The 20818-nt window shown below is 44.9% G+C and overlaps 1 protein-coding gene and 2 long non-coding RNA genes across 4 annotated transcripts in view; 1 reads left to right on the plus strand and 2 right to left on the minus strand.

Moving 5' to 3' along the window:
* The window catches only part of PTGIS (prostaglandin I2 synthase), a 45578-nt gene extending 26735 nt beyond the window's left edge, over positions 1 to 18843 (minus strand). Inside the window, exons 1-3 of one of the 2 annotated variants that reach the window (XM_082226192.1) lie at positions 18770 to 18843; positions 6606 to 6729; positions 215 to 393 (exon numbers count right to left, since the gene is read on the minus strand). In XM_082226192.1, the coding sequence (XP_082082318.1) occupies positions 215 to 393; positions 6606 to 6644 (218 nt within the window). In that variant the 5' untranslated portion in view covers positions 6645 to 6729; positions 18770 to 18843. Of the gene's footprint in view, positions 1 to 214; positions 394 to 6605; positions 6730 to 18029; positions 18179 to 18769 lie in introns of those variants that run through there. The other variant, XM_082226191.1, reaches the window with a different exon arrangement.
* LOC309534458 overlaps positions 1 to 20818 on the minus strand; it is a 126626-nt gene that overhangs the window by 38499 nt on the left and 67309 nt on the right. The window lies entirely within an intron of this gene.
* Positions 894 to 2054, plus strand: LOC309534384. The gene is made up of 2 exons (XR_014220664.1): positions 894 to 1309; positions 1363 to 2054. It is a non-coding gene; the product is annotated as an uncharacterized lncRNA (long non-coding RNA).

Below are 20818 nucleotides of genomic sequence, written 5' to 3' on the forward strand. Positions count from 1 at the left end.
CCTTTAGGCCAAGCCAGCTCACTGGATGACATTAAGCCAAGTGTTGCTGCTCAGCCTAACCTCACAGGGTTGTTGTGAGGATAAAATGGGGAGGGGGTCACCACCTTGAGCTCCTTGGAGGAATGGTGGAACACAAATGCAACAAATAAATAGATGGTCCATGGTACAGTGGCTTGGTTTTTGCAAGCACTGTTCATGTAAGAAAGGCACCTACATTCTCATCATGACCTTTTCCGCGTTAGGGTCGTAATCTGGCAGCTTGACTTCAAACATTCGGTCCATTAAAATGCGGGCATACTGGCCAAAGTCCAGCTTGGAACGTGACTCCCAAAGCACTGCTTCGTAGGAATGGGGGTCCAGTAAAACGGTGACAAATTTCCCTGCAGCTTGAACCTGAAATACAAACAAGCCAAGCAAATCACGAAAATACGAAACTTATGCGTAAAGGAAGTGAAAATATAAATGTGGCCCTAGAAATAAATGTGTCATACAATTGCTTTCCAAATCCATGTTTAACCAGCAGCATTGCAAGCCCCCAAGAAATAAAAGCAAATGCAATTAGGTGCCATATATTTATAGCACCAGCAATGAAACAGCTGCACAGCAAACTTTCCATTATTCCCTCTTGGGAAGGTTCTTAAATGAGCCAATATGGTTCCTATCAGCCCCATGTTCTTCCCCATCACAGCACTGCACTGGGAGGGGTGGTCCTCTTCTCCCTGCATCGTGTTGTGATGGGTGGGAAAATATCTGTCACTGCTCTTCAGAGACTACTCTGGTGACGATTCCCCTCTCCCAGGTTAGCACTGGGCTTGATGGAGAGGTTTAGAACCTCAGTCCCGTGCTGACATGCAGAGATCTCCCCAAATGCAGCACTGAGCTTGGTAGAAAGATTTAAACCTAACCTCTCCACCAAGACCAGCAGCACATCACAATATTATATAATTAAGGCTTTTGGTCTTTGATTTGCTTGGAAGAGGATAAAAGATTCTCCAATTTCTTGATATTAGGCAGAAGAAGGATCTCATTAGCCACTGGAGAGATGTTAAAAATCTTTGGACGGTTTCCTAGTATCTGTGTAGGAGCTGTGTCGCACTTTTAAATTTGGAAATCCGCCATGATGGAAGTCAAGACCGAGCTGCAGAATTACAAATAGCCATAGGGGGAGGTGAGCCTTCAATATTTGTATTTCCAGTTTGATTTGGTAAATCTCCCCTGGAAAGGCTAACGTTTGATGCAACCAGTCTGGGAAAATTAATGAGCAGACGCTTAGACTTGATTTCATCGGAACTGAGTGAAGATGGCGGCTGCCAGCAGCGAAAAGACCTTTGGATTGATTCGGCAGAAACACCAGCGTGTGAGGAGATGCTGCAAACATATAGAGGGGAATCATAGGCATAAAATCCACACAGAAACACATCATTGCTTGTTTCAGCTCGCTTGTGGGAACAACTCAGAGGCCGTGAAAGAAGGAAGGTTAACAACAGGAAGAATTAGAGGAAATATTGGAAATGACTATGAAAAGCAGTAGAAGTATGAGATTATCAGAACCCTCCAAACTTGAAGCATGGGAAGTCCTATTAAAAAAATTATAATTTGGCAGAATATTTGGATTATTTGATATGTATAATTTGGAATATTTAATGTGATTTGCTTGGATTGTTAAAGTGGAAAAATTAATAAAAATGATTAAAAAACCAACAACAAAAGACCAGCAGCACATCGCACAACAGTGTGGCACGTTCCTGTCTGTGTGACATGTGGGTGGTCTGCGTGTCTGTGTTAGATAATGTCACAGAGGAAGACTTTTGATCTGCCTTTGGTGCCTGTTACAATTCTGGTGCATGTGTGTGCTTTCGTGTGGGTTTATAAGAGCTGTATGTGCGGTGGCGCCATGCATTCTGGCCAGAGCATGTTTTCAGTGGCAAAGGCACCCGAAACCACCACTCACAAGTGGCCTTCAGAGAGTTGGCCAGCCCAGAGTGCAACCCCCAGGCTGGAAAGGGGTTAACTACCTCTGCATTACAATGAATAAATTTCAAGGGTTTCCCAAATGGTAAAACTGTGTCATAACTTTGTTCACCGATTCCTGTGCACAGGGCTGTCGCCATGGGTTTCCCTTGAAGCAATGCTTGAAGAGAAGAAGGCTGTGGGTCAGCAAGAATAGCTGGTGTTCCCTAATAGTGCAAGATCTCCCTACGAGTTTATTTCTCTCTCTGAAGAATTATGTATTGAGCAACAGGAGGCTGCACAGATGAGTTGTCTAAACATGAAGGCACTGTGTCATTATGTAAAACTGACGCTGCTCTGTGACCTGTAAAGGGAAGATCACATAAAAGCTATCCCTGTGTAGACTATTTTGTACACAAAGCTTCTCACACTTCAGGTTGCTTGGTCATCATCTAGAGATGGTGCCTGGCCTTTGAAAACCTGCAAGACAGGATGCAGCTGCTTTGCCTTGTCCCACCCCATTGCTTCAACTATCTCATCACCCACCTTCATCTCCCGTGAGGCAAAAGAAGAATTTTGTTTGCAGGCACAGGCACGAAAGAAGTGGAAGAGGCACAGGAGAATTGAAAGCACAGCAGCTGCATTCTCTCTTGCTTTTTGGAGTGTGAAATTGGCTCTTGGGATACAATCAGGGCTTTTTCTTCAATTGGAACTCGCCAGAACTCAGTTCCGGCACCGTTATAAGAGAACAAGGGAGGTGTTCATGGTGAGTTCCTGGTCTCTTTTTCTAGAAAAACAGCACTAGATACAATGCATTTGGGTTGTGAATGGGCCTTATGCTGGCTGGTGATAGCAACGAGATCAGCTTGGGATCCAGCAGATCCTGGGCCAGCTCAGCCCTACCCACCTACTTACCCATCAGGGCTTTCCACTGGGTGGAGATAGTGCCAGCAGACCTCTCATTTCAGAACCAAGTGGAGCTGGGCAAATGAGAGGTCTGGTTCAGCTGGGTGGACAGACACCTCCACTCGATCCAAATGCCCCACAACCCAGTGTCAGAGTTGGATTGGTCTGTTAGTAAAGTACTAAGAGCAGAATGAAAGCATAGAGAGAAATGGGAGACTGGTTATTGAGAGTGAGGGAGAGCAGAAGATCTAGGAATTTTTTTCTAAATTTAGACCAGCTTTCTGGGATCACCCGCTTCACAGGACTCAAAGGAATTCTGGGCTTCTCCTACAAAACTAGGGTCTCAAGTTGTCAACAGTTCAGGAATGGCTCAAGACACTGAGATGCCCGAGGCAAAGGACAAGATAGAGATAGTGCTCTTCTCAAACTCAACTGGGCAGGCATTTAAATCTTACTTCAACACTGATGGTGGGACAGTGTGATCCACCGCAGCAGCTTCAGGGGTGCTGGACTGCCCACCGGGCACACACAGCTCTGTTAGGCAACACTTCGCTGCTTATCCCCAGCCCTTAGCACAGGGCTCGCCCATCTTTTTAGGCCTATGAGCACATTTAGATTTGTGAGTGAGACACCTGTTCTCTGGTCACTTTCTTCCTTACTCCCTAGATCACACACACACAGTGCACACACATGGAGACACAGAAAGAGAAAGTGCATGCACATATCCTAAGTAATTTGGGTAAAAGTTGGACCCAGTAGAATTAATCTGAACTAAAGCACATACAATCGAAAGAGAAAGAGGGAATGTGTGTCACCCTACCAACTTCCTCCTTCAGCTTTATGTACTTGTCAGGGAACTGGCTAGCGTTACATGATCCGCTGGTGGGCTGGCATCAGAGAGTGGTTTCCTTTGGTTCAGCGCATTGCTTAGAACACTGCAAAGGGGAAAAGGGTTCAGCAGGAGCCCAAGCCACCCTAGCAGGGACGGAAGTAATGGAGAAAGTGAAGGTACCACCACAATACGCAGATCTCAGCGACGTGTTCAGCGAGAAGGAAGCTGACCAACTACCCCCGCATAGGCCCTTTGACTGTCAAATCAATTTACTCCCTGGGGCACAGCTTCCTGTAGGCAAGTTGTATGCCATGTCAGACAGAGAAATGCAGGAGCTAAGAGAGTTTATTGACAAGAACCTGAAGAGAGGCTTCATCAGAGAGTCCAAAGCAGTGGGGGGTAGCCCAGTGTTTTTTGTGGATAAAAAAAACACGGACAAGCCGAGACTTGTGTGTGACTTCAGGGCCTTAAACACAGTGTCAGAACCCTTGGCTTTCCCTATCCCCAGGATTGACGACATTTTGACCAGGGTGCGGAAGGGAAAGATTTTTACAAAGCTGGACCTAAGGGGGGCGTACAACCTGATACGTATAAGGAAAGGGGATGAATGGAAAACCACCATGTTCACCCCTTTGGGGGCATTTGAATATCTCGTTATGCCATTTGGCTTACAAGCAGGCTCGGCGTGCTTCCAATCGTTTATGAACCACGTACTGGGGCCTTTGCTTTACAAGAATGGTGTGACCAATGCCAGCGAGCCAAGGGGGAGAGGCGGGCACCAGCAGGGTTATTAGAACCGCTACCCACACCTGAAAGACCATGGGAAGCAGTGGCAATAGATTTCATGACTGATCTGCCAAGGTCCAGAGGGAAAACAGCCATCATGGTTGTGGAAGACCTGTTAACCAAAATAGCCCACTTTATAGCCTGCTCACATGCTGTCACGGCAGAAGAAACCGCTAAATTGTTTGTAGAAAATGTGTTTAGGTTGCATGGCGCCCCCTTGAGGGTGGTTTCAGACCGAGGGAAACAATTTACTTCCAGGTTCTGGAGGAAGCTCATGAGCTTACTGCATGTAGAGGTCAATTTTTCGACTGCCCGGCATCCTGAAACCAACGGGCAGGCGGAAAGAGCCAATGGCATCCTCCAGCAATATTTGAGGTGTTATGTCAATGACAGAGAGAATGATTGGGTGGAGAAGCTGGCGTTGGCGGAATTTGCCTACAACAATGCGGAGAACGTGTCCACGGGAATGAGCCCCTTTTTGGCTAATTACGGGTGCCATCCCCGGGCTTTCCCAGGGGGGGAGGGGGAGAACTGGAGCGTTCCAGCTGCCGAACAGTTCGTAGAAGAAATGGAAGCGATCCATCGCCAGCTCCAACTTAACTTAAACAGGGCCAAGGAGGAATATAAGAGGCAGGCAGACAAAAACAGAAGAGAAGGTGAAACCATTAGGGTGGGGGACCAGGTGTGGCTGTCAACCCAAGGGTTACCATTCAAAGGGGGTTGTAAGAAGTTAAGACCCAAAAGACTGGGCCCATTTGAAGTCACGCAACAGGTCAACCCAGTGGCTTTCAGACTCCGGTTACCGAACCACATGAAGCTGCACCCAGTTTTCCACAGGTCATTGCTGTCACCGTATAAAGGGGACAGAGAAGGGAGGGTCACTCGGGGACCAGCAATGGAGGAAAGGGAACACAGCTACCATGTAGCGGAGATCCTCGATTCCAGGTGGAAGGGAGATCAAGTAGAGTATTTGGTAATGTGGGAAGGGGAACCGGAGTCGGAAAACACCTGGGTCAGGGCAGAGAATGTCAATGACGAGGTTTTAATAGAAGCTTTTCATCAGAGGTTCCCACGTAAACCTCAGCCTGTAGCGAGGTTCCGGAGGGAATACTTTGCCACCACCGACGAAGAAGAGGAGTTGGAGGGGTTCACAGATTCCGAGGAGGAGGAGGATTCAGCGAGCCGGAACGGCGACCGATGGAGGGAAATGTTCGAGACGTCTGAAGATGAAGAGGATTCTTTTCGGGGTTTTACCTCCTCACCACCCAGAGGAGAGGGAACGGGAGGGGGTGAAGGGGGCCCTGGAGGGGAGGTGGATGTCAGGGAACTGCCATCGGAGGAACAGGTGGGGAGAGGGCTCACGGAGGTTGGGAGGGACTCAACAGCTGAAGCAGGGACCAGCAGGGGGAGAGATGGGTCGCTGGAGGAAAGTCTCACGAAGGCTGAGAGAGACGCAGCAGCTAAAGCAGGAACTAGCAGGGAAAGGGGAGGATCTCTGAGGGAAAACGAGCAAGAGGGAGGGCTCAGGGACACGTCCAGCGAGAACAGTGGGGAGGTGTCAGAAGCTCCCATAGGGAGACCCATTCCTCGCAGGAAGCTGTCACGCCGCGAGTCCCGAAGACGTGTTTCCGTTAAGGAGCTTTTATGCTGGAAGCGCTTCCGAAAACAACCACTGTCGGAATCTGCAAGTGATTAGAGCAGACATGTCTGAGGAGCTCTGTCACACACAGAGGTTTGTGGAGTTGCACAAACTCTGAGGGACTACGATTTTACGCACAAGCAGCTCATCATCCCATCACAGTACTCAAGGGAGAAAAAGGTAAATATCTTCACCACTCATGACGAAGAGGGGCAGTTAGTGGGTGGGTAGAAGATCAGAGGCCTTTTAGCCCCCCCAAGGGTGTTATTGTGTCCACAGACCCCATATTGGTGACATTTGTCTTAGCATCTCTCTGCTAAATGCTGCTAATCTCCTGCCCTGCTACAGGCACATCTTCTGACCAACAGCACTGGTGATGTGGGGAGCAGGAGACCAGGGCCTGAGTCATGGTAGCACCCATTCATCACCTTCAAAAAACAATAACGTAAAATTAAATGCTAAGGTGACTCACGCAGAGGACTTGGTACTCACTGTGTATATATCCCCATGCTTCTTCCTCATGTCAGTCATGAACTTGGCGGCATCTCTGCCAAATTCCAGTGCGTGGCCAAGCCAAGGAATGAAACCTTTGTCAAGTGGAGGTTCCCCCGGTCGCCTGGAAATAAGACCAATATGGAAACTATTAACTATATTGGCATTTAATCATTCCAAACTCTTATCATTAGCATTCCAAACTCCCTTATACAGTGGTACCTCGGGATGCGAACGGGATCCGTTCCGGAGCCCCGTTCACATCCAGAAGCAAACATAACTAGCGACGGCATGTCTGCGCATGTGCGTGTTGCTTTTCACCGCTTATGCGCATGGCTTCATTTTGCGTGTCTGCGCATGTGCGAGTGGCGAAACCCAGAAGTAACGTGCTCCGTTACTTCTGAGTTGCCACGGAGCACAACTCGAACGCGCTCAACATGAAGCATATTCAACCCGAGGTATGACTGTACAACAACTGCGATATTAATGACATCTATTCATCCTGACACGTTGAATGATTTATAAACCCGTAGGTGAAGCATTCTATATCCTTATTCCTCCTGTGTGTGACAATTATTCTGAATAAAAAGACAGTCCTTTATTTGAAAGATTTCTCTCTTTGAAGGGTTTTCCGGTCCAACCAGTCTGCTGGAATAGCTCAGTCGGTACAGCATGAGACTCTTAATCTCAGGTTCATGGGTCCAAGCCTCACGCTGGGCAAAAGATTCCTGCGTTGTGGGTATTAGAGTTGGTGACCCTTGTGGTCTCTTCCAACACCACAATTTAGTGGTTCTATGATTTATTTAAAGAAAAAGGCCACAAAAAAGGGAGAATGGAGGCTTTGAATATGCCTATCAGCATTTAGCACTGCGGGAACAAACTGATGGATTATATTTCTAGTTCAGTGGCGTAGCGTGGGGGGTGCAGGGGGGCCCGGCCGCACTGGGCGCAACATCTGGAGGTTAGGGTTAGGGGGCGCAAATCCACGGGTTAGGGGGCGCAAATTACTTGCCTTGACCCGGGTGCTGACAACCCACGCTACGCCACTGTTCTAGTTAAAATAATTATATCACGCAGCTGCAGGAATGCAATGGATAAAAGAGTGGATTGCATTAAAAGAAACTGACGTGTTAGATCTAGAAGGCCACATTAATAGCTATGGCTGGCATGCGCATTTAGTATACAACAAAGTGAAAGTCCACAGGGGATTTTTGAGCCATGTGATAAGGAAATCATTATACAGTACAAAATATGGATTAACTACAAAGGAATATTGGAGCCAAAGATACCCCTGTGGACCTCACCCACAGAAGCCATGGCAGTTAAAAATAGAAACATGAAAGGAGAATGCCTGACATACAGATCAGTTTTGGAAGTAGATAAGGATAAACCAACATTGAAGAAATATGAGGAAATTAAAAACTTGCTAACAGATTGGCTACAATATTTCCAGCTACATCAAAGATTAACTATAGATTCAAAACAAGGAATTGCAAAGGAAACATCTAGATTCGAAAGAGAATTAATATTTAACAAAAAGGAAAATATTTCACAAGTGTATGAGTATCTTCTGGAATGGGAAACAAAAGAGGAATAAGTTAAAGCAGTTATGGTTAAATGGGCGCAGGACTTTGGGCATAATATACTTATGGAGCAATGGGAGAGATTATGGACAACAGACATTAAATTCGCAACATGCTATAATCTCAGGGAAAACACTATGAAAATGGTATATAGATGGCATCTTACTCCCAAAAAGCTTGCTGTTTAAAGGGAAAACATCAACCTGTTGGAGATGCAAAAAATAGGAGTGGTCATACTATCATATGTGGCGGACATGTGTAGCCATTGGCAAATACTGGAATGATATTTATAACGAGTTTAAGAAACTATTTAAAATCACCTTCAAAAACCCCCCAGAGATTTTCCTACTTGGTATACCAGAAATTAAAAAAAGATATGAGAACATTGCTTATGTATGGTATAACAGCAGCTAGAACCCTTATAGCAAGGAACTGGAAGAATGAAACGCAACCAGAGATTACAGATTGGCAGATACTCATGTTAGAATATCTACAATTAGCAAAACTGACGGGATCAGTTAGAGGAATATCGAAACAAAAAAACAAACAAAACAAAACTAGAGAATGGATAATATTTAAGAATTTTGTAAAACTTTATTGTACAAATAGCTCCATATTAGCAGAAATTGAGTGATATTTATAAAGAAAAAGATCAAAGGAATGTATACAAAGCAGAAAGAAATTATATTAAACAATGTAAACCTGTGTAAAAAAGAATGTTATATCAAACAGTTTAATGAGAAGGATGGGAAAGATTCTGCCGATGAGTACTTTTACTATGTAAATAACTTTGTCTTTTTTAAAATTTGATTTCTTTTTTTCTTATCTGTTACTTCTTTATTTCTTCCTTTTTTTCTTTATAAATTTTCTATTTTATATAATTTTCTAATAATTTATAATAATTTTTGGTAATTCATTAATGGCCACCTTAATTGAAGGTCATCTGCAGTGTCACAGATATTAACACCCCAGGCAGAAGTCGCATTTGCTCTCTCACACAATGCTTTTTGTGCTCACCTTTCAGACACACAGTAATCACGTGTAATGAAATCAAGTAATGCACATGCTGTCTGTGTTTAAATGGGGGAGTGGTTATCATTTTTCTCTGCGAGAGGCCCGTGCTGATACTGCAACCCAATCTCAATTGTTTTAAAAGGTAAAGGGACCCCTGACCAGTAGGTCCAATCGTGACCGATTCTGGTGTTGCGGCGCTCATCTCACTTTATTGGCCAAGGGAGCCGGCGTACAGCTTCTGGATCATGTGGCCAGCATGACTAAGCTGCTTCTGGCAAACCAGAGCAGCGCACGGAAACGTTTATCTTCCCGCCAGAGCGGTACCTATTTATCTACTTGCACTTTGACGTGCTTTTGAACTGCTAGGTTGGCAGGAGCAGGTACCGCCGAGCAACAGGAGCTCACCCCATCGCTGGGATTCGAACCGCCGACCTTCTGATCGGCAAGCCCTAGGCTCTGTGGTTTAACCCACAGCGCCACCCACGTCCCAGCATGCTGTCTGTGTTCAAATGGGAGAGTGATTATCATTTTCCTCTGCGAGAGTCCCATGCTGATACTGCAACCCAATCTCAATTGTTTACCTATGTCTTAAATCACAGTGATTAGTTGAATTAATAAAAGGCTTAAGAGGAATGGAAATCTACTTTTCTGTTAGCCAAAACCAGCAGGCCACACAGGATTCTGCTGCTAACCAATAGCTTAGCTTACGTAAACTGTCGGTTAATCTATTCTAAAAATGGGCAGGCAGGGTGACATTTTGGCTCCAGCGCCTTCCTGCAGTTTCAAAACCAAAATGTTAAAAATACAGCATTACAAAAAGGCGTTTATTATTTCAGTTTGAATTGAAAGCACCTCAGGCCTTTCCTGAATTTTGTACGCTCTTTTAAAAGTCAGTAGAAGCTATGTACAGGCAGGTAAGCATGCTAGATTTTTCCAGGAAAAGACTGCAGAAAAAGAAAAGTGGGGCAGAATGTTCTGGAAAGAGTTGTTCTCCAAACTCCTGAATTAATTCCTATTTATAGCCCTACCATGGAATCCAAAGCAGCAAATATTTTATTTAATCATTTCGTTAAATTTATAAGCAGCTTGATTGTTTAAAAAACTTCAAAGTGGTTTACAAGAAGATAAAGCGACAAGAAAAATTCACAACTCTGCTTTAAAGCATACAAAAGTTAAAATGCTAAAACAGATTAAAATTACCTCAGCTTCCTAAGCATCTGGGAACAAAAATGGTTCAGACCATATCCTGGAACCCTCAGAGTTAACATATCCTGCAAGTTTTCTCAGGAAAACAGGGACATTCCATTTGTCTCCCCACAAGAGCACAACCACCATTTTGGGTGCCGTGACCTCTCAATACTTTGCGCTGAAATTTCACCCTATTTTCAGGGCTGCAATCTTGCATAGTGCCCCAAAATGCACGCTTTTGGGCACAGTGAGAGCATGACCCAGGCTAAAGTGCTTCATTTGGGCTTCATGATCTCACACAGGTCACGCAACTTGTGCAGGAGCATGGATGGGAAGATGTGCCTCCTGGTTTTGGGACTCAACATGTTGGAGGGTAGGAAGTGAACACAAACTGTTTCTTTCAGAGGACCAAAAAGAAGAAGTGGATCTAATGAAACAGTGGGCTCACTGGGCATTTCCGTATCCCAAATGAGGAACTGGACACAGCTGGTTTTCCTAAATCAAAGAGGTCTAGCTTGGTTAGAGTATGGCTAGTTCAGATCACGACAAGCTGAGCTACTCTTTCCAAGCATGCAAATCACCACTCCAGGTTTCTTTAGAAGGAAGGGTGGGAGATCAATATGACAGACCCTCCAAGTCTTCCTATTTTCCAGGGACGTCCCTGATTTAGAGAAGCCATCCCAAATTCTGATTTGATCCTAGAATGTCCCACTTTTCCTTAGGATGTCCCTATTTTCTTTGGAACAATGTTGGAAGGTACGGAGTCATCCGACCCCCGAACCATATGAAGGCAATCCAGTATAGGGAAGGGTTTTTTTTTTAATGGTTAATGTTTTATTGTGTTTTTATATATGTTGGAAGCTACCCAGAGTGGCTCGAGCAACCCAGTAAGATGTGTGGGGTATAAATAGTAAAATTATCGTTATGGAATGGGACGTCCCTATTTTCATAGGAGAAATGTTGAAGGGTATGATATGATAAATCAAAGAATACATTCAAAGCCTCAAGATCCTCGTGACCAAAGCAATGCCCACAAACATATCTGTCTCTGTTTAGATTTTTATTGCTGAGTTTTATATCCTTGAAATGGGAAAAGACCACAGCCAGAGGCCACAAGGAAGAAGAAGAAGAAGAGTTTGGATTTGATATCCCGCTTTATCACTACCCGAAGGAGTCTCAAACCCCCATCGTTTAGCCCAGACACTGAGGTCCAGCTCCAAGGGCCTTCTGGTGGTTCCCTCACTGCGGGAAGTGAAGTTACAGGGAACCAGGCTGAGAGCCTTCTCGGTAGTGGTGCCTGCCCTGTGGAATGCCCTCCCACCAGATGTCAAAGAGAACCACAACTACCAGACTTTAAAAGACATCTGAAGGCAGCCCTGTTTAGAGAAGTTTTTTATGTTCAAAGCTGGGAAACCCAGTCAGATGGGCAGGGAATAAATAAATTATTATTACTATTACTATTACTGCATGCCCTGCAGCTCTTATTACTGACAGAATAAGAAGATTGTCTGCTTTCGCCAAACATTCACAATTTTCTAAACCACTGTTGGGTCCTCAAAAAAAGGACAAAGCCCCAAACCTTTTAGCCATAGTTTAGACCCTCAACTCATATATCATTTTAGACTGCATATTTTCCTAACAATAAACCCACTGACTCACTTCCCAAGAAACATGCTGGGAACCGAACTGCCCGTTTCTCAGTTCCCTATTTTGATTAAATACGATGGCTTGAATTAACGCCTGTACATTGGCACGCCACAACTTTACATAATCACTGTGTTTTCTGGTTTTGGCTACCAGACAAAATAAAGCAAAGGACGCAAGAATCCTGAAATAAACTGTCTCCCCCACCCATCCCCAGTTTCTACTGTACAAGACACTTTACAAAGAAATACATTCTGTCCTGTCAGTGGGAAAATACGATGGACAGACATTGTACGCTATTAGCAGATGGAAATAGCATCTTATTGATTAACTTAATAATCAAATAATTAAATTTATATCCCAACCTTCCTCCCCATGGAGACTGGGGTGGCAAAACAAACACATCATCATCATCATCATTATTATTATTAAAAAAGAAATTTAAAAGAGTTCTAATATATTAAAAACAGTTCTAACGCAGAAGCAGACAGGGAAAGATCTCAACTTAAAAGGCTTGTTTGAAGAGGAAGGTCTTCAGCAGGGGCCAAAAAGACAAAAAGAGATGGTACCTGTCTAATATTCAAGGGGAAGGAATTCCAAAAGGTAGGTCCCACAAAACTAAATGGGGTAAATATTTTTTTCCCCTCAAGGTCCACCCCCAGTAGTGCATTAAAAAACAGTTTTCTATAACAGCAACAGTAAATAATAAAGTTTAGGTATGTTTATTGAATTTTTAATGATGGTCCAGAAGAACACCATCATCAACGATATAGAAAACTGCTGAGAGATCCTCTTCCCTCTCCTCATCCATCAAAGTGACCAGGGCCAATTCTATGTCAGATCCAGACTGGAATGAGTCCAGATAATGAGAGTTTGAGTCCAACAACATGTGGAGGTTCTCCACCCCAGTTACTTGACACTTTTGTGCCAATGTTTGTGTGTGTGCCTATGGTATCTCTTTATTAACAACACCAAATTGTACAATATATTCAAGCCAATGTACAACTACTCAAAACAAGAAATCACCATCATCAAGAATTTATTTAAAATCATAATACTACGATCGCTAAGACTAAATACTAAAATACAGTGCTTTACAGGGCATCTAGCAAGCAAAGCTGTTCTCCCCCTTTGCTTCCTTATTTGTCCTACTAGTTTGGGACATTTCAATTTATTCCAAGATTAACAAACAGTTCTGAAGAGTTGGACTGGTACATAGAGGCACTTTGTATGTGCTTACAGGATTTTACATTTCATGACTATTACTCTTTTTAAAAGAGGGGGGAGACATTCCCCCCATTTATTTTCTTATTTCTGCTCTGTTTTCCCTCAGTGAGACCAAATAACAGGTATGGAGTTGGTGTGATTTAGATTTGGAAAATGGCAGGAGAGAAAGAGTTAAGCCTCCCTCCCTCAGTACTAAAGCACAGACACACCCTTTCACCCCCCACATAAGCACAACCCCCCCACACACACCACCAACAATTTTTTTTTGTTCCAGTAAAACAAAAAAGAAAATAAATGTTGTGAAATTGTATCTTAAACCCCTGTGCTGTTTGGCCATCTCCTTCCTTGAACTTCAATGTGCAAACTGGAAATGTCTTAATCCTCCCATCAACCTCTGCTTTCTGCTTTTCTGGTGCCTGGTGCAAAAGGGAGATGTGTTGCCCAGTTTGCGTTGGTAAATTCTTTTGCTGGTTTTGTGGAGCTAGCAGACAGCTGGCCGCACTTCCCCTTCTCGCCTTAGGGGCTTCCTTAAGCAGATCACTGGGACAATGACAGAAGCTGACTGCCAACACAAACGTCTTTTGAGCAGATAATCTCACACATACAGCAAGGAATGGGGCAGGAACAGCTTGGCTCAGTCTTGAAGTGAAATTCACACGGCAAGAGTGTGGTCAGATCCTCTCCTTTCAGTGTTTTCAAAACTTATAGTCTTCTGCCGCTGGCTGATTCTTCCTTATAATACCCATTAAGTCGGTTATGTATACTTTTAAAAGCTCAGACTTCTCAACAAGTCCTGTACTTGTGAGGATAGAATGCATGAGAAGAAGTTTGCCAAAACAGCCCTTGCTGCCCAGTTAAGTACAGTGGTACCTCTGGTTGCGAACAGGATCCGTTCCAGAGACCCGTTCACAACATGAAAGGAACACAACCCGCAGCAGCGCGTCTGTGCACGTGTGGGTTGCGATTTGCCACTTCTGCGCATGTGCGTGGCAGCGTTTTGTGCGTTTGCACATGCACGAGTGGGGAAACCCGGAAGTAACCCTTTCCAGTACTTCCAGGTCACCGCAGGACGCAACCTGAAACAACGTAACAGGAAGCAAACGTAACATGAGGTATGACTGTACCTCAGTTGAACACCACCAAAGAAGTTTCTCTGTGCCACAGAACAAATGGGTAGGCCAGGGGTTGGCAACCTAAGGCCCGGGGGCCGGATGCGGCCCAATCGCCTTCTCAATCCGGCCCGCGGATCGTCTGGGAAGCAGCGTGTTTTTACATGAGTAGAATGTGTCCTTTTATTTAAAATGCATCTCTGGGTTATTTGTGGGGCATAAGAATTCGTTCATTTCCCCCCCAAAAAATATAGTCCGGCCCACCACATGGTCTGAGGGACGATGGACCGGCCCATGGCTGAAAAAGGTTGCTGACCCCTGGGGTAGGCCTTTCCCCCACACTCCTCACCTAACTGCTACATAGGAGAACAACAGCCAAAATTGTGAGTGAGCTGCTGCTGCTCTGTGGTGGACTGTGGGCTGTACTGAAAACCCAAAGGGGAAGCAAGATCTATGAGAGCGTTAATGCTGGGAACCCTTCTTCCTATGCTCAGGTTGTATAAAATAAAGCTATTCATTCCAAGGAAATCAAGACCTCAGTAAGTGCAGGTAGCTGCTTGAAAATTGGGTGGGAAGTAACAATATCCACGTCTGCTCTGAATTAAGTCTCATTCACTTTAATAGGACTTACTGAATATAGAATTGCACCCTTACACTAGGCATGTCCAAAGTCCGTTTTGGAGGCCTAATCTGGCCTGCCGTTCAATTTAATCCATCCCCTGTGGCAGTATATGTCCTGGGGTAAAATCCCCAAAAAAGCAAAAGCTCAACTACTTCAGTCCTAAAAAACCCCCAACTTCACTCAGCCCTCACGCATATTCCCTTGCCAAATCTGACCCTCTTTGAAAGAAGTTTGGGCACCCCTGCCTTACACTGTTAACCTGGAAGTAAACTCCACTGAACTAGGTTGGACCTGCCACAGAGTAGACATGAAGAGGATTATGGTTTATGGGTTGTGGCCAATGCTAGTCCTGCTTAGAGTAGAACCACTGAAATTAATGAATATGACTATTTTAGAGCCATTAATTTCAATGGGTGTGCTCCGTGTTAAACATGCTTTCCCAGAAGTAAGTCTCATTGAACTCCGTGGGAATTATTTCTGAGTATACATGCGGAGATTGCACTGTAAGTGCATTAGGCTGCCCATTACCCTGAAAGCTATTTTCTTAAAGAAGGTGGTGGAGGGGGAGGAAAATAGTAATAGCAAACTCTTCCAGTGTTAACCTGTTGCAAGAAAACTAAGGAAGGGTCTTAAAGGAGCCCTAAGATTTTGAGTTGTTTTAATAAATGATTTTTATTTATTTGTATGGTACCGCCTATGTAAATAGCACTTTACAGAGGAACATAAGAAAACAGGTGTCCCTATCTAAATCTTCTCCTGCATCTGCCTGCCCTGACCTTCCTTGGAAGCATCAGGAAAGGAAATTCCAGAAGCTCCCTCGACACATAATTCCAGAACAAAATGCTCTTAGAATTGTGGATAGGTAAGAATACTCTGGGGGGACCACACATCAGTGGGAAAGCACATTCCAGGCTTAATCCTTGGCAGGCTTGCTGAAATGTACATCAAGAAACAGCTCGGGGAAACCTTTTTCCTAAGACCCTAGAGAACCTCCACTTATCTGAGTAAACAAATATTTATTTTACATGTTCTTTCTTACTATAAATCCACAATACAGGACACCACCATATACAGCATGCAGTAGAGAGATCGCTTCTGTCCCTCTTGATAATGCTTTGCATGCAGCAGATTTATCAACTATGGTATATTTCGAATGGTTTGCAGAGGGTCTTTCTGTCTGGTATGCTGGTGGTTGGACACATCCCTGGCTTCAAGGTGTGAAATGGAACTGCATGGGATAGGGATGCCCTCTATATATAAAAGTGGACTCCTGGGCATTTTAAACTCAAAAGGTTTTATTCAGTGCTAGTCCTACTCAGCATAGACCCATGGAATTTATGAGCATGGCTAACTTAGGTCCATGAATTTCAATGGGTCTATCCCGCGTAAAACTTAGTTGACTACAACCCTACATAACTTTGTGCCTCTATCCTATTTCCATGCATGCATTAACATGCTAAATGCAGGCCAGGAAGACAATGCGGCTCAAATGTACATATTATCTAGAAAACTTGGAAATGACATTTGGACGGCATGTCCGCGATGCAAATCCACAAACCTATATTTGTATACTACCCATAAAACTGAGTTCTCTAGGTGGTTCCATGCCGGCAAATAAATCTAGCACACATATGCTGGAGGGGCAGCAAAAGCAACAGAGTACAGTGGTACCTCTGGTTAAGAACTTAATTTGTTCTGGAGGTCCGTTCTTAACCTGAAACTGTTCTTAACCCGAGGTACCACTTTAGCTAATAGGGCCTTCTGCTGCTGCCGCACCGCCGGAGCACAATTTCTGTTCTCGTCCTGAAGCAAAGTTCTTAACCTGAGTTACTATTTCTGGGTTAGCGGAGTCTGTAACCTGAAGTGTCTGTAACCTGAAGCATCTGTAACTCGAGGTACCACTGTACTGTGGCATCTGAATGACTAACAACTGTACAGTATTATGGAACAAGCTTTTGTGAACTACAGCCCACCTCATCACAGTCTTTAAGGTACCACAAGACTGTTTGTTACTTTGTCATGCACGTTTATTGATCCTCAAACGATGACTCTTGCCACATGGTAAAGACTGACGGATTGGTTTATGTCATAGACCAGAGCAGCTTCATCAGATTAATTAAGCATTATCTTCAGATGATAGATATATCTGTTAAAACACATGCAAACACAGGAGTAACATCCAGCACCCACAGATTATGGCATTATTAAGAGTCTCATGCACTACTGGCTGAGCTATCCTAATGGTGTTCAATCAAAGTATTAAAACACACTAAAATTATTATTATTTTAAAAAGATACAAAACGAATGACCAACACTAAATGCTCCCCCTTCAATAGTGGACCAACTTTTTGATTTGCCTCTTCAATCCTGCCTCAGGTCCAATCCCATTTTATGTATTTCCTTATGTCCTTTTACTTTATTATGCCACGTTGTTCCATTATGGAACCCAAAACTGCAAACATATATTATATACAAAAGCAAAAAATGAAACAGAAAACACGCAACTCTCGAAGGAGTTCACAGAAAGAATAAAGCAATGAAATTATAAATGAAAGCAGTTTTTTTTTATAAAAAAGGCTATTTAAAGCATTCCAAAATAATTAAGATAAAAAATAAGCTAAAAACTAGGCTAAGACACGTGCCAACATTCTACATGCCTGGATAGGCTTGCTGAAACAAATATGTTTCTAACAGGTGCCAAAGAGTACAGTGAAGGCGCCTGCCTGGTGTCAATACGCCGGGAGTTCCAAAGTGTAGACCGCCACGCTGTCACCCTAAAATACCGTCTTCTTACAAATGTTGACGGAGTATTAAGGGGCACATGTAACAGTGCCCGTTTTAAGCAGTTGAATGGGCATCCATGGGTCTAAGGCGACCTCGCAGGTAAGATGTTTATAAATCTCCCAGGAGAAATGTCCCACATCCAGACCCGGCGAGCTCCAGCGAAGCCGAGTGGCGCTCTCCTGCGTCCTCAGCCCATACCTCGCCTCCTCCAGAACAGGTGGAAGCCGCCGCCAACCCCAACCGCTCACTCACCGCGCTCTGCCGAAGCGAGAAGCCAGCAGCAGCAGCACCAGCACCAGCAGAAGCCCCAGCAAGCCGGCGGTGAGGAGCGAGGCCATGGCACGTCGGGGCAGCTCAGGAGAAGCCGGCGCCGCGATGGAGACCTCCTGCTCTCGGGCTCAGCCTTGCGCGCACGCTGCCTCTGCACGCGCTTTTGAGTCCCTGGATCCCCGCCCCCGAGGCTCCTCTCTGCCTGCCCCCACCCGTCCAACCGCAGCCTGGCTGGCCGACAGACCGCAAAGCCCTCCTCGAAGGCGGCAGCAGCAGCAGCAGCGCCTTCAAGCCGTCCCACCGCCTGGGAGCGTAGCTCTGCCTGCCTCTCCAAAAGAGGCCGCGCTCCCTCTTCCCTTGGCTCTCGCCAAGGCAGGTGCTGGTGGCAGCCGCCTTCGCCGACCCCAGAAGCTCCAGAAAAGGGAGAAAGGCACGGCGGCCATCCCAGATGGGGCAGGCAACGTCGGTTCCCGGGCTTCACTTCGTCTCCATTTGGGCGAGAAGAGCCAACGGTTCCAGTGTGCGTCGTGCGCCCAGAGCGCGTGGATGCCACACGAACAACCTCCAGCCTCGCCCAGTGGACGGGTGCGAGGCTGCGATTTCTTCCCGGGAGTGGTTGGATCGCTCTTGGGGTATGGGTCGCACTGGAGCCCTCTCAGGCCTCCAAGAACAAAACAAACAAACAAACAAACAAACAACAGTGCCAGGACCGCAGGACGCACCGTTGGTGCACCGTTCCCTGCGACCGTTGGACGCACCGTTCTCTGCGTAAACGCGTAACCGTGGTAAGCCTTCAGAGGTCTCTGGGAGTGTCCTCAAGCCCCGAGTTGGCACTTTCCTCTTTGGCTGGGTTCAATCCCTGTTCACACGACCACGTTATCCAAAATGCATCTCTCTCTCTCTCTCTCTCTCTCTCTCTCTCTCTCTCTGCTTCATTATAAAATACTACTGTTCGCTGAGTTGTTTCTCAAACCAGCTTCATGTTCAGTCATCTCTAGCCAAGCGGTGAAAATACCTATGTATAGGGTAAAAACATCAATGCCTGTCAATGCTCCCTAGCGTGTACAGAAACGATTTTGACCCTAATGAAGCCATGCTGATGTGAACCCTTAATGGGGGTGAAGGTAAAAGTAAAGGGACCCCTGACCATTAGTTCCAGTCATGTCTGACTCTGGGATTGCGGTGCTCATCTCGCTTTGTTGACCGAGGGAGCCGCTGTACAGCTTCCGGGTCATGTGGCCAGCATGACTAAGCCGCTTCTGGCGAACGAGATAAGTGCACGGAAACGCCGTTTACCTTCCCGCCGGAGTGGTACCTATTTATGTGCTTTCAAACTGCTAGGTTGGCAGGAGCAGGGACCGAGCAACAGGAGCTCACCCCGTTCGCAGGGATTCGAACCGCCAACCTTCCGATTGGCAAGCCCTAGGCTCAGTGGTTTAACCCACAGTGCCACCTGCATCCCTTTAATGGGGTAAGAGCTGTGAAATGCAGGGTGGGGTGGGGGGCAACTGCACTGCTTTCTGAAGTAGTGCTGTGAACATGCCCTTAAGAAAGCTTTGGACAAGGTACTTCAGCAAAGTCTCTTCTGGAGTAAGGCTTAGCAGTTATAGAGTAAGAGCAGAAGTTCTCATAGGGATTAAGTTAAGAAACAAGAAGCAGAGAATAGGAACAGACGATTTGCTGAATCTAGACAGTGGAATCCATCAAGGAACAGTATTGGGAATGGGACTTGTGCTTTTTATCTTGCTTATCTATAGTTAGGGGTTAGTAGTGAGCCAGCAGCGGATTTAGGATGGCATAGGCAATACCCACACACAGGGAGCTGAGCCAAAGGGTGTAAAATTGAGAAGATCCATATAACTGATAAGATCCATTTTGAGGGCGCCAAATTTTGGCCACACACAGGGTGACATATTACAGAAAGATTGTTTGTCCCTGAGTGAGGTAGTCAAGTTTGATGGCCACCAATTTGGATTGCTTTAAAAGAAAATTAGTCAAGCTTATAGCAAAAAAATTAAGGTAGGTAGCTGTGTTGGTCTGACACAGTCAAAATAAATAAATAAATTAAAAAATTGTCCAGTAGCACATTAGAAACCAACTAAGTTTGTTCTGGGTATAAGCTTTCATATTTGAAGAAGTGTGCATGCACACAAAAGCTTATACCCAGAACAAACTTAGTTGGTTTCTAAGGTGCTACTGGACATTTTTTTAAAAAAATAAATTATTGTGTTGCTTGATTCTATGGACTTTAACTTGTAGATGCTGACAAATTCAGTGAGATTTGTTCAGAAGCAAGCAGGTTACCGACTGCAGCCTTGTTTGCAGTGCAGTGGATGAATTACAGAGAAAGTCATTATTCAGTTAATCCTCCCTCCCCATTATTTTTAAGATTTTTTTTTGCTTGTTTGTTTAAAGTCTGCAGAACAGATGTTTAGCGCTGGCTCACCATTCACCCATTCCTTATTTTTGCACTTGACTTAAGTGATATCAGATGCATTTCAGAGATTTTACATTGTTATCCAATTCCTGGTTTTATATACAGTATCTTGATATATTCCTCTCTCTATTTATTTTTACAATCACTGCTATATTTTGATATGATGGCACCAGTGTGTGTTGTAGAAACAAATACCTGACCACCAAAAAAACCCAGTCTCCATTTGAGTTAATGTCCCCCCTTTCTTGCCAAATGCAAACTGTGACAATGTCCTGGTTTCAAGTTGTTCCTTGTGTAAGCATGTCCAGATGTTCAGGACTGGCTTAGCAGTACA

Source organism: Podarcis vaucheri (assembly GCF_965113315.1).
Source record: "Podarcis vaucheri genome assembly, chromosome: 6".
Classification (NCBI taxonomy): domain Eukaryota; kingdom Metazoa; phylum Chordata; class Lepidosauria; order Squamata; family Lacertidae; genus Podarcis; species Podarcis vaucheri.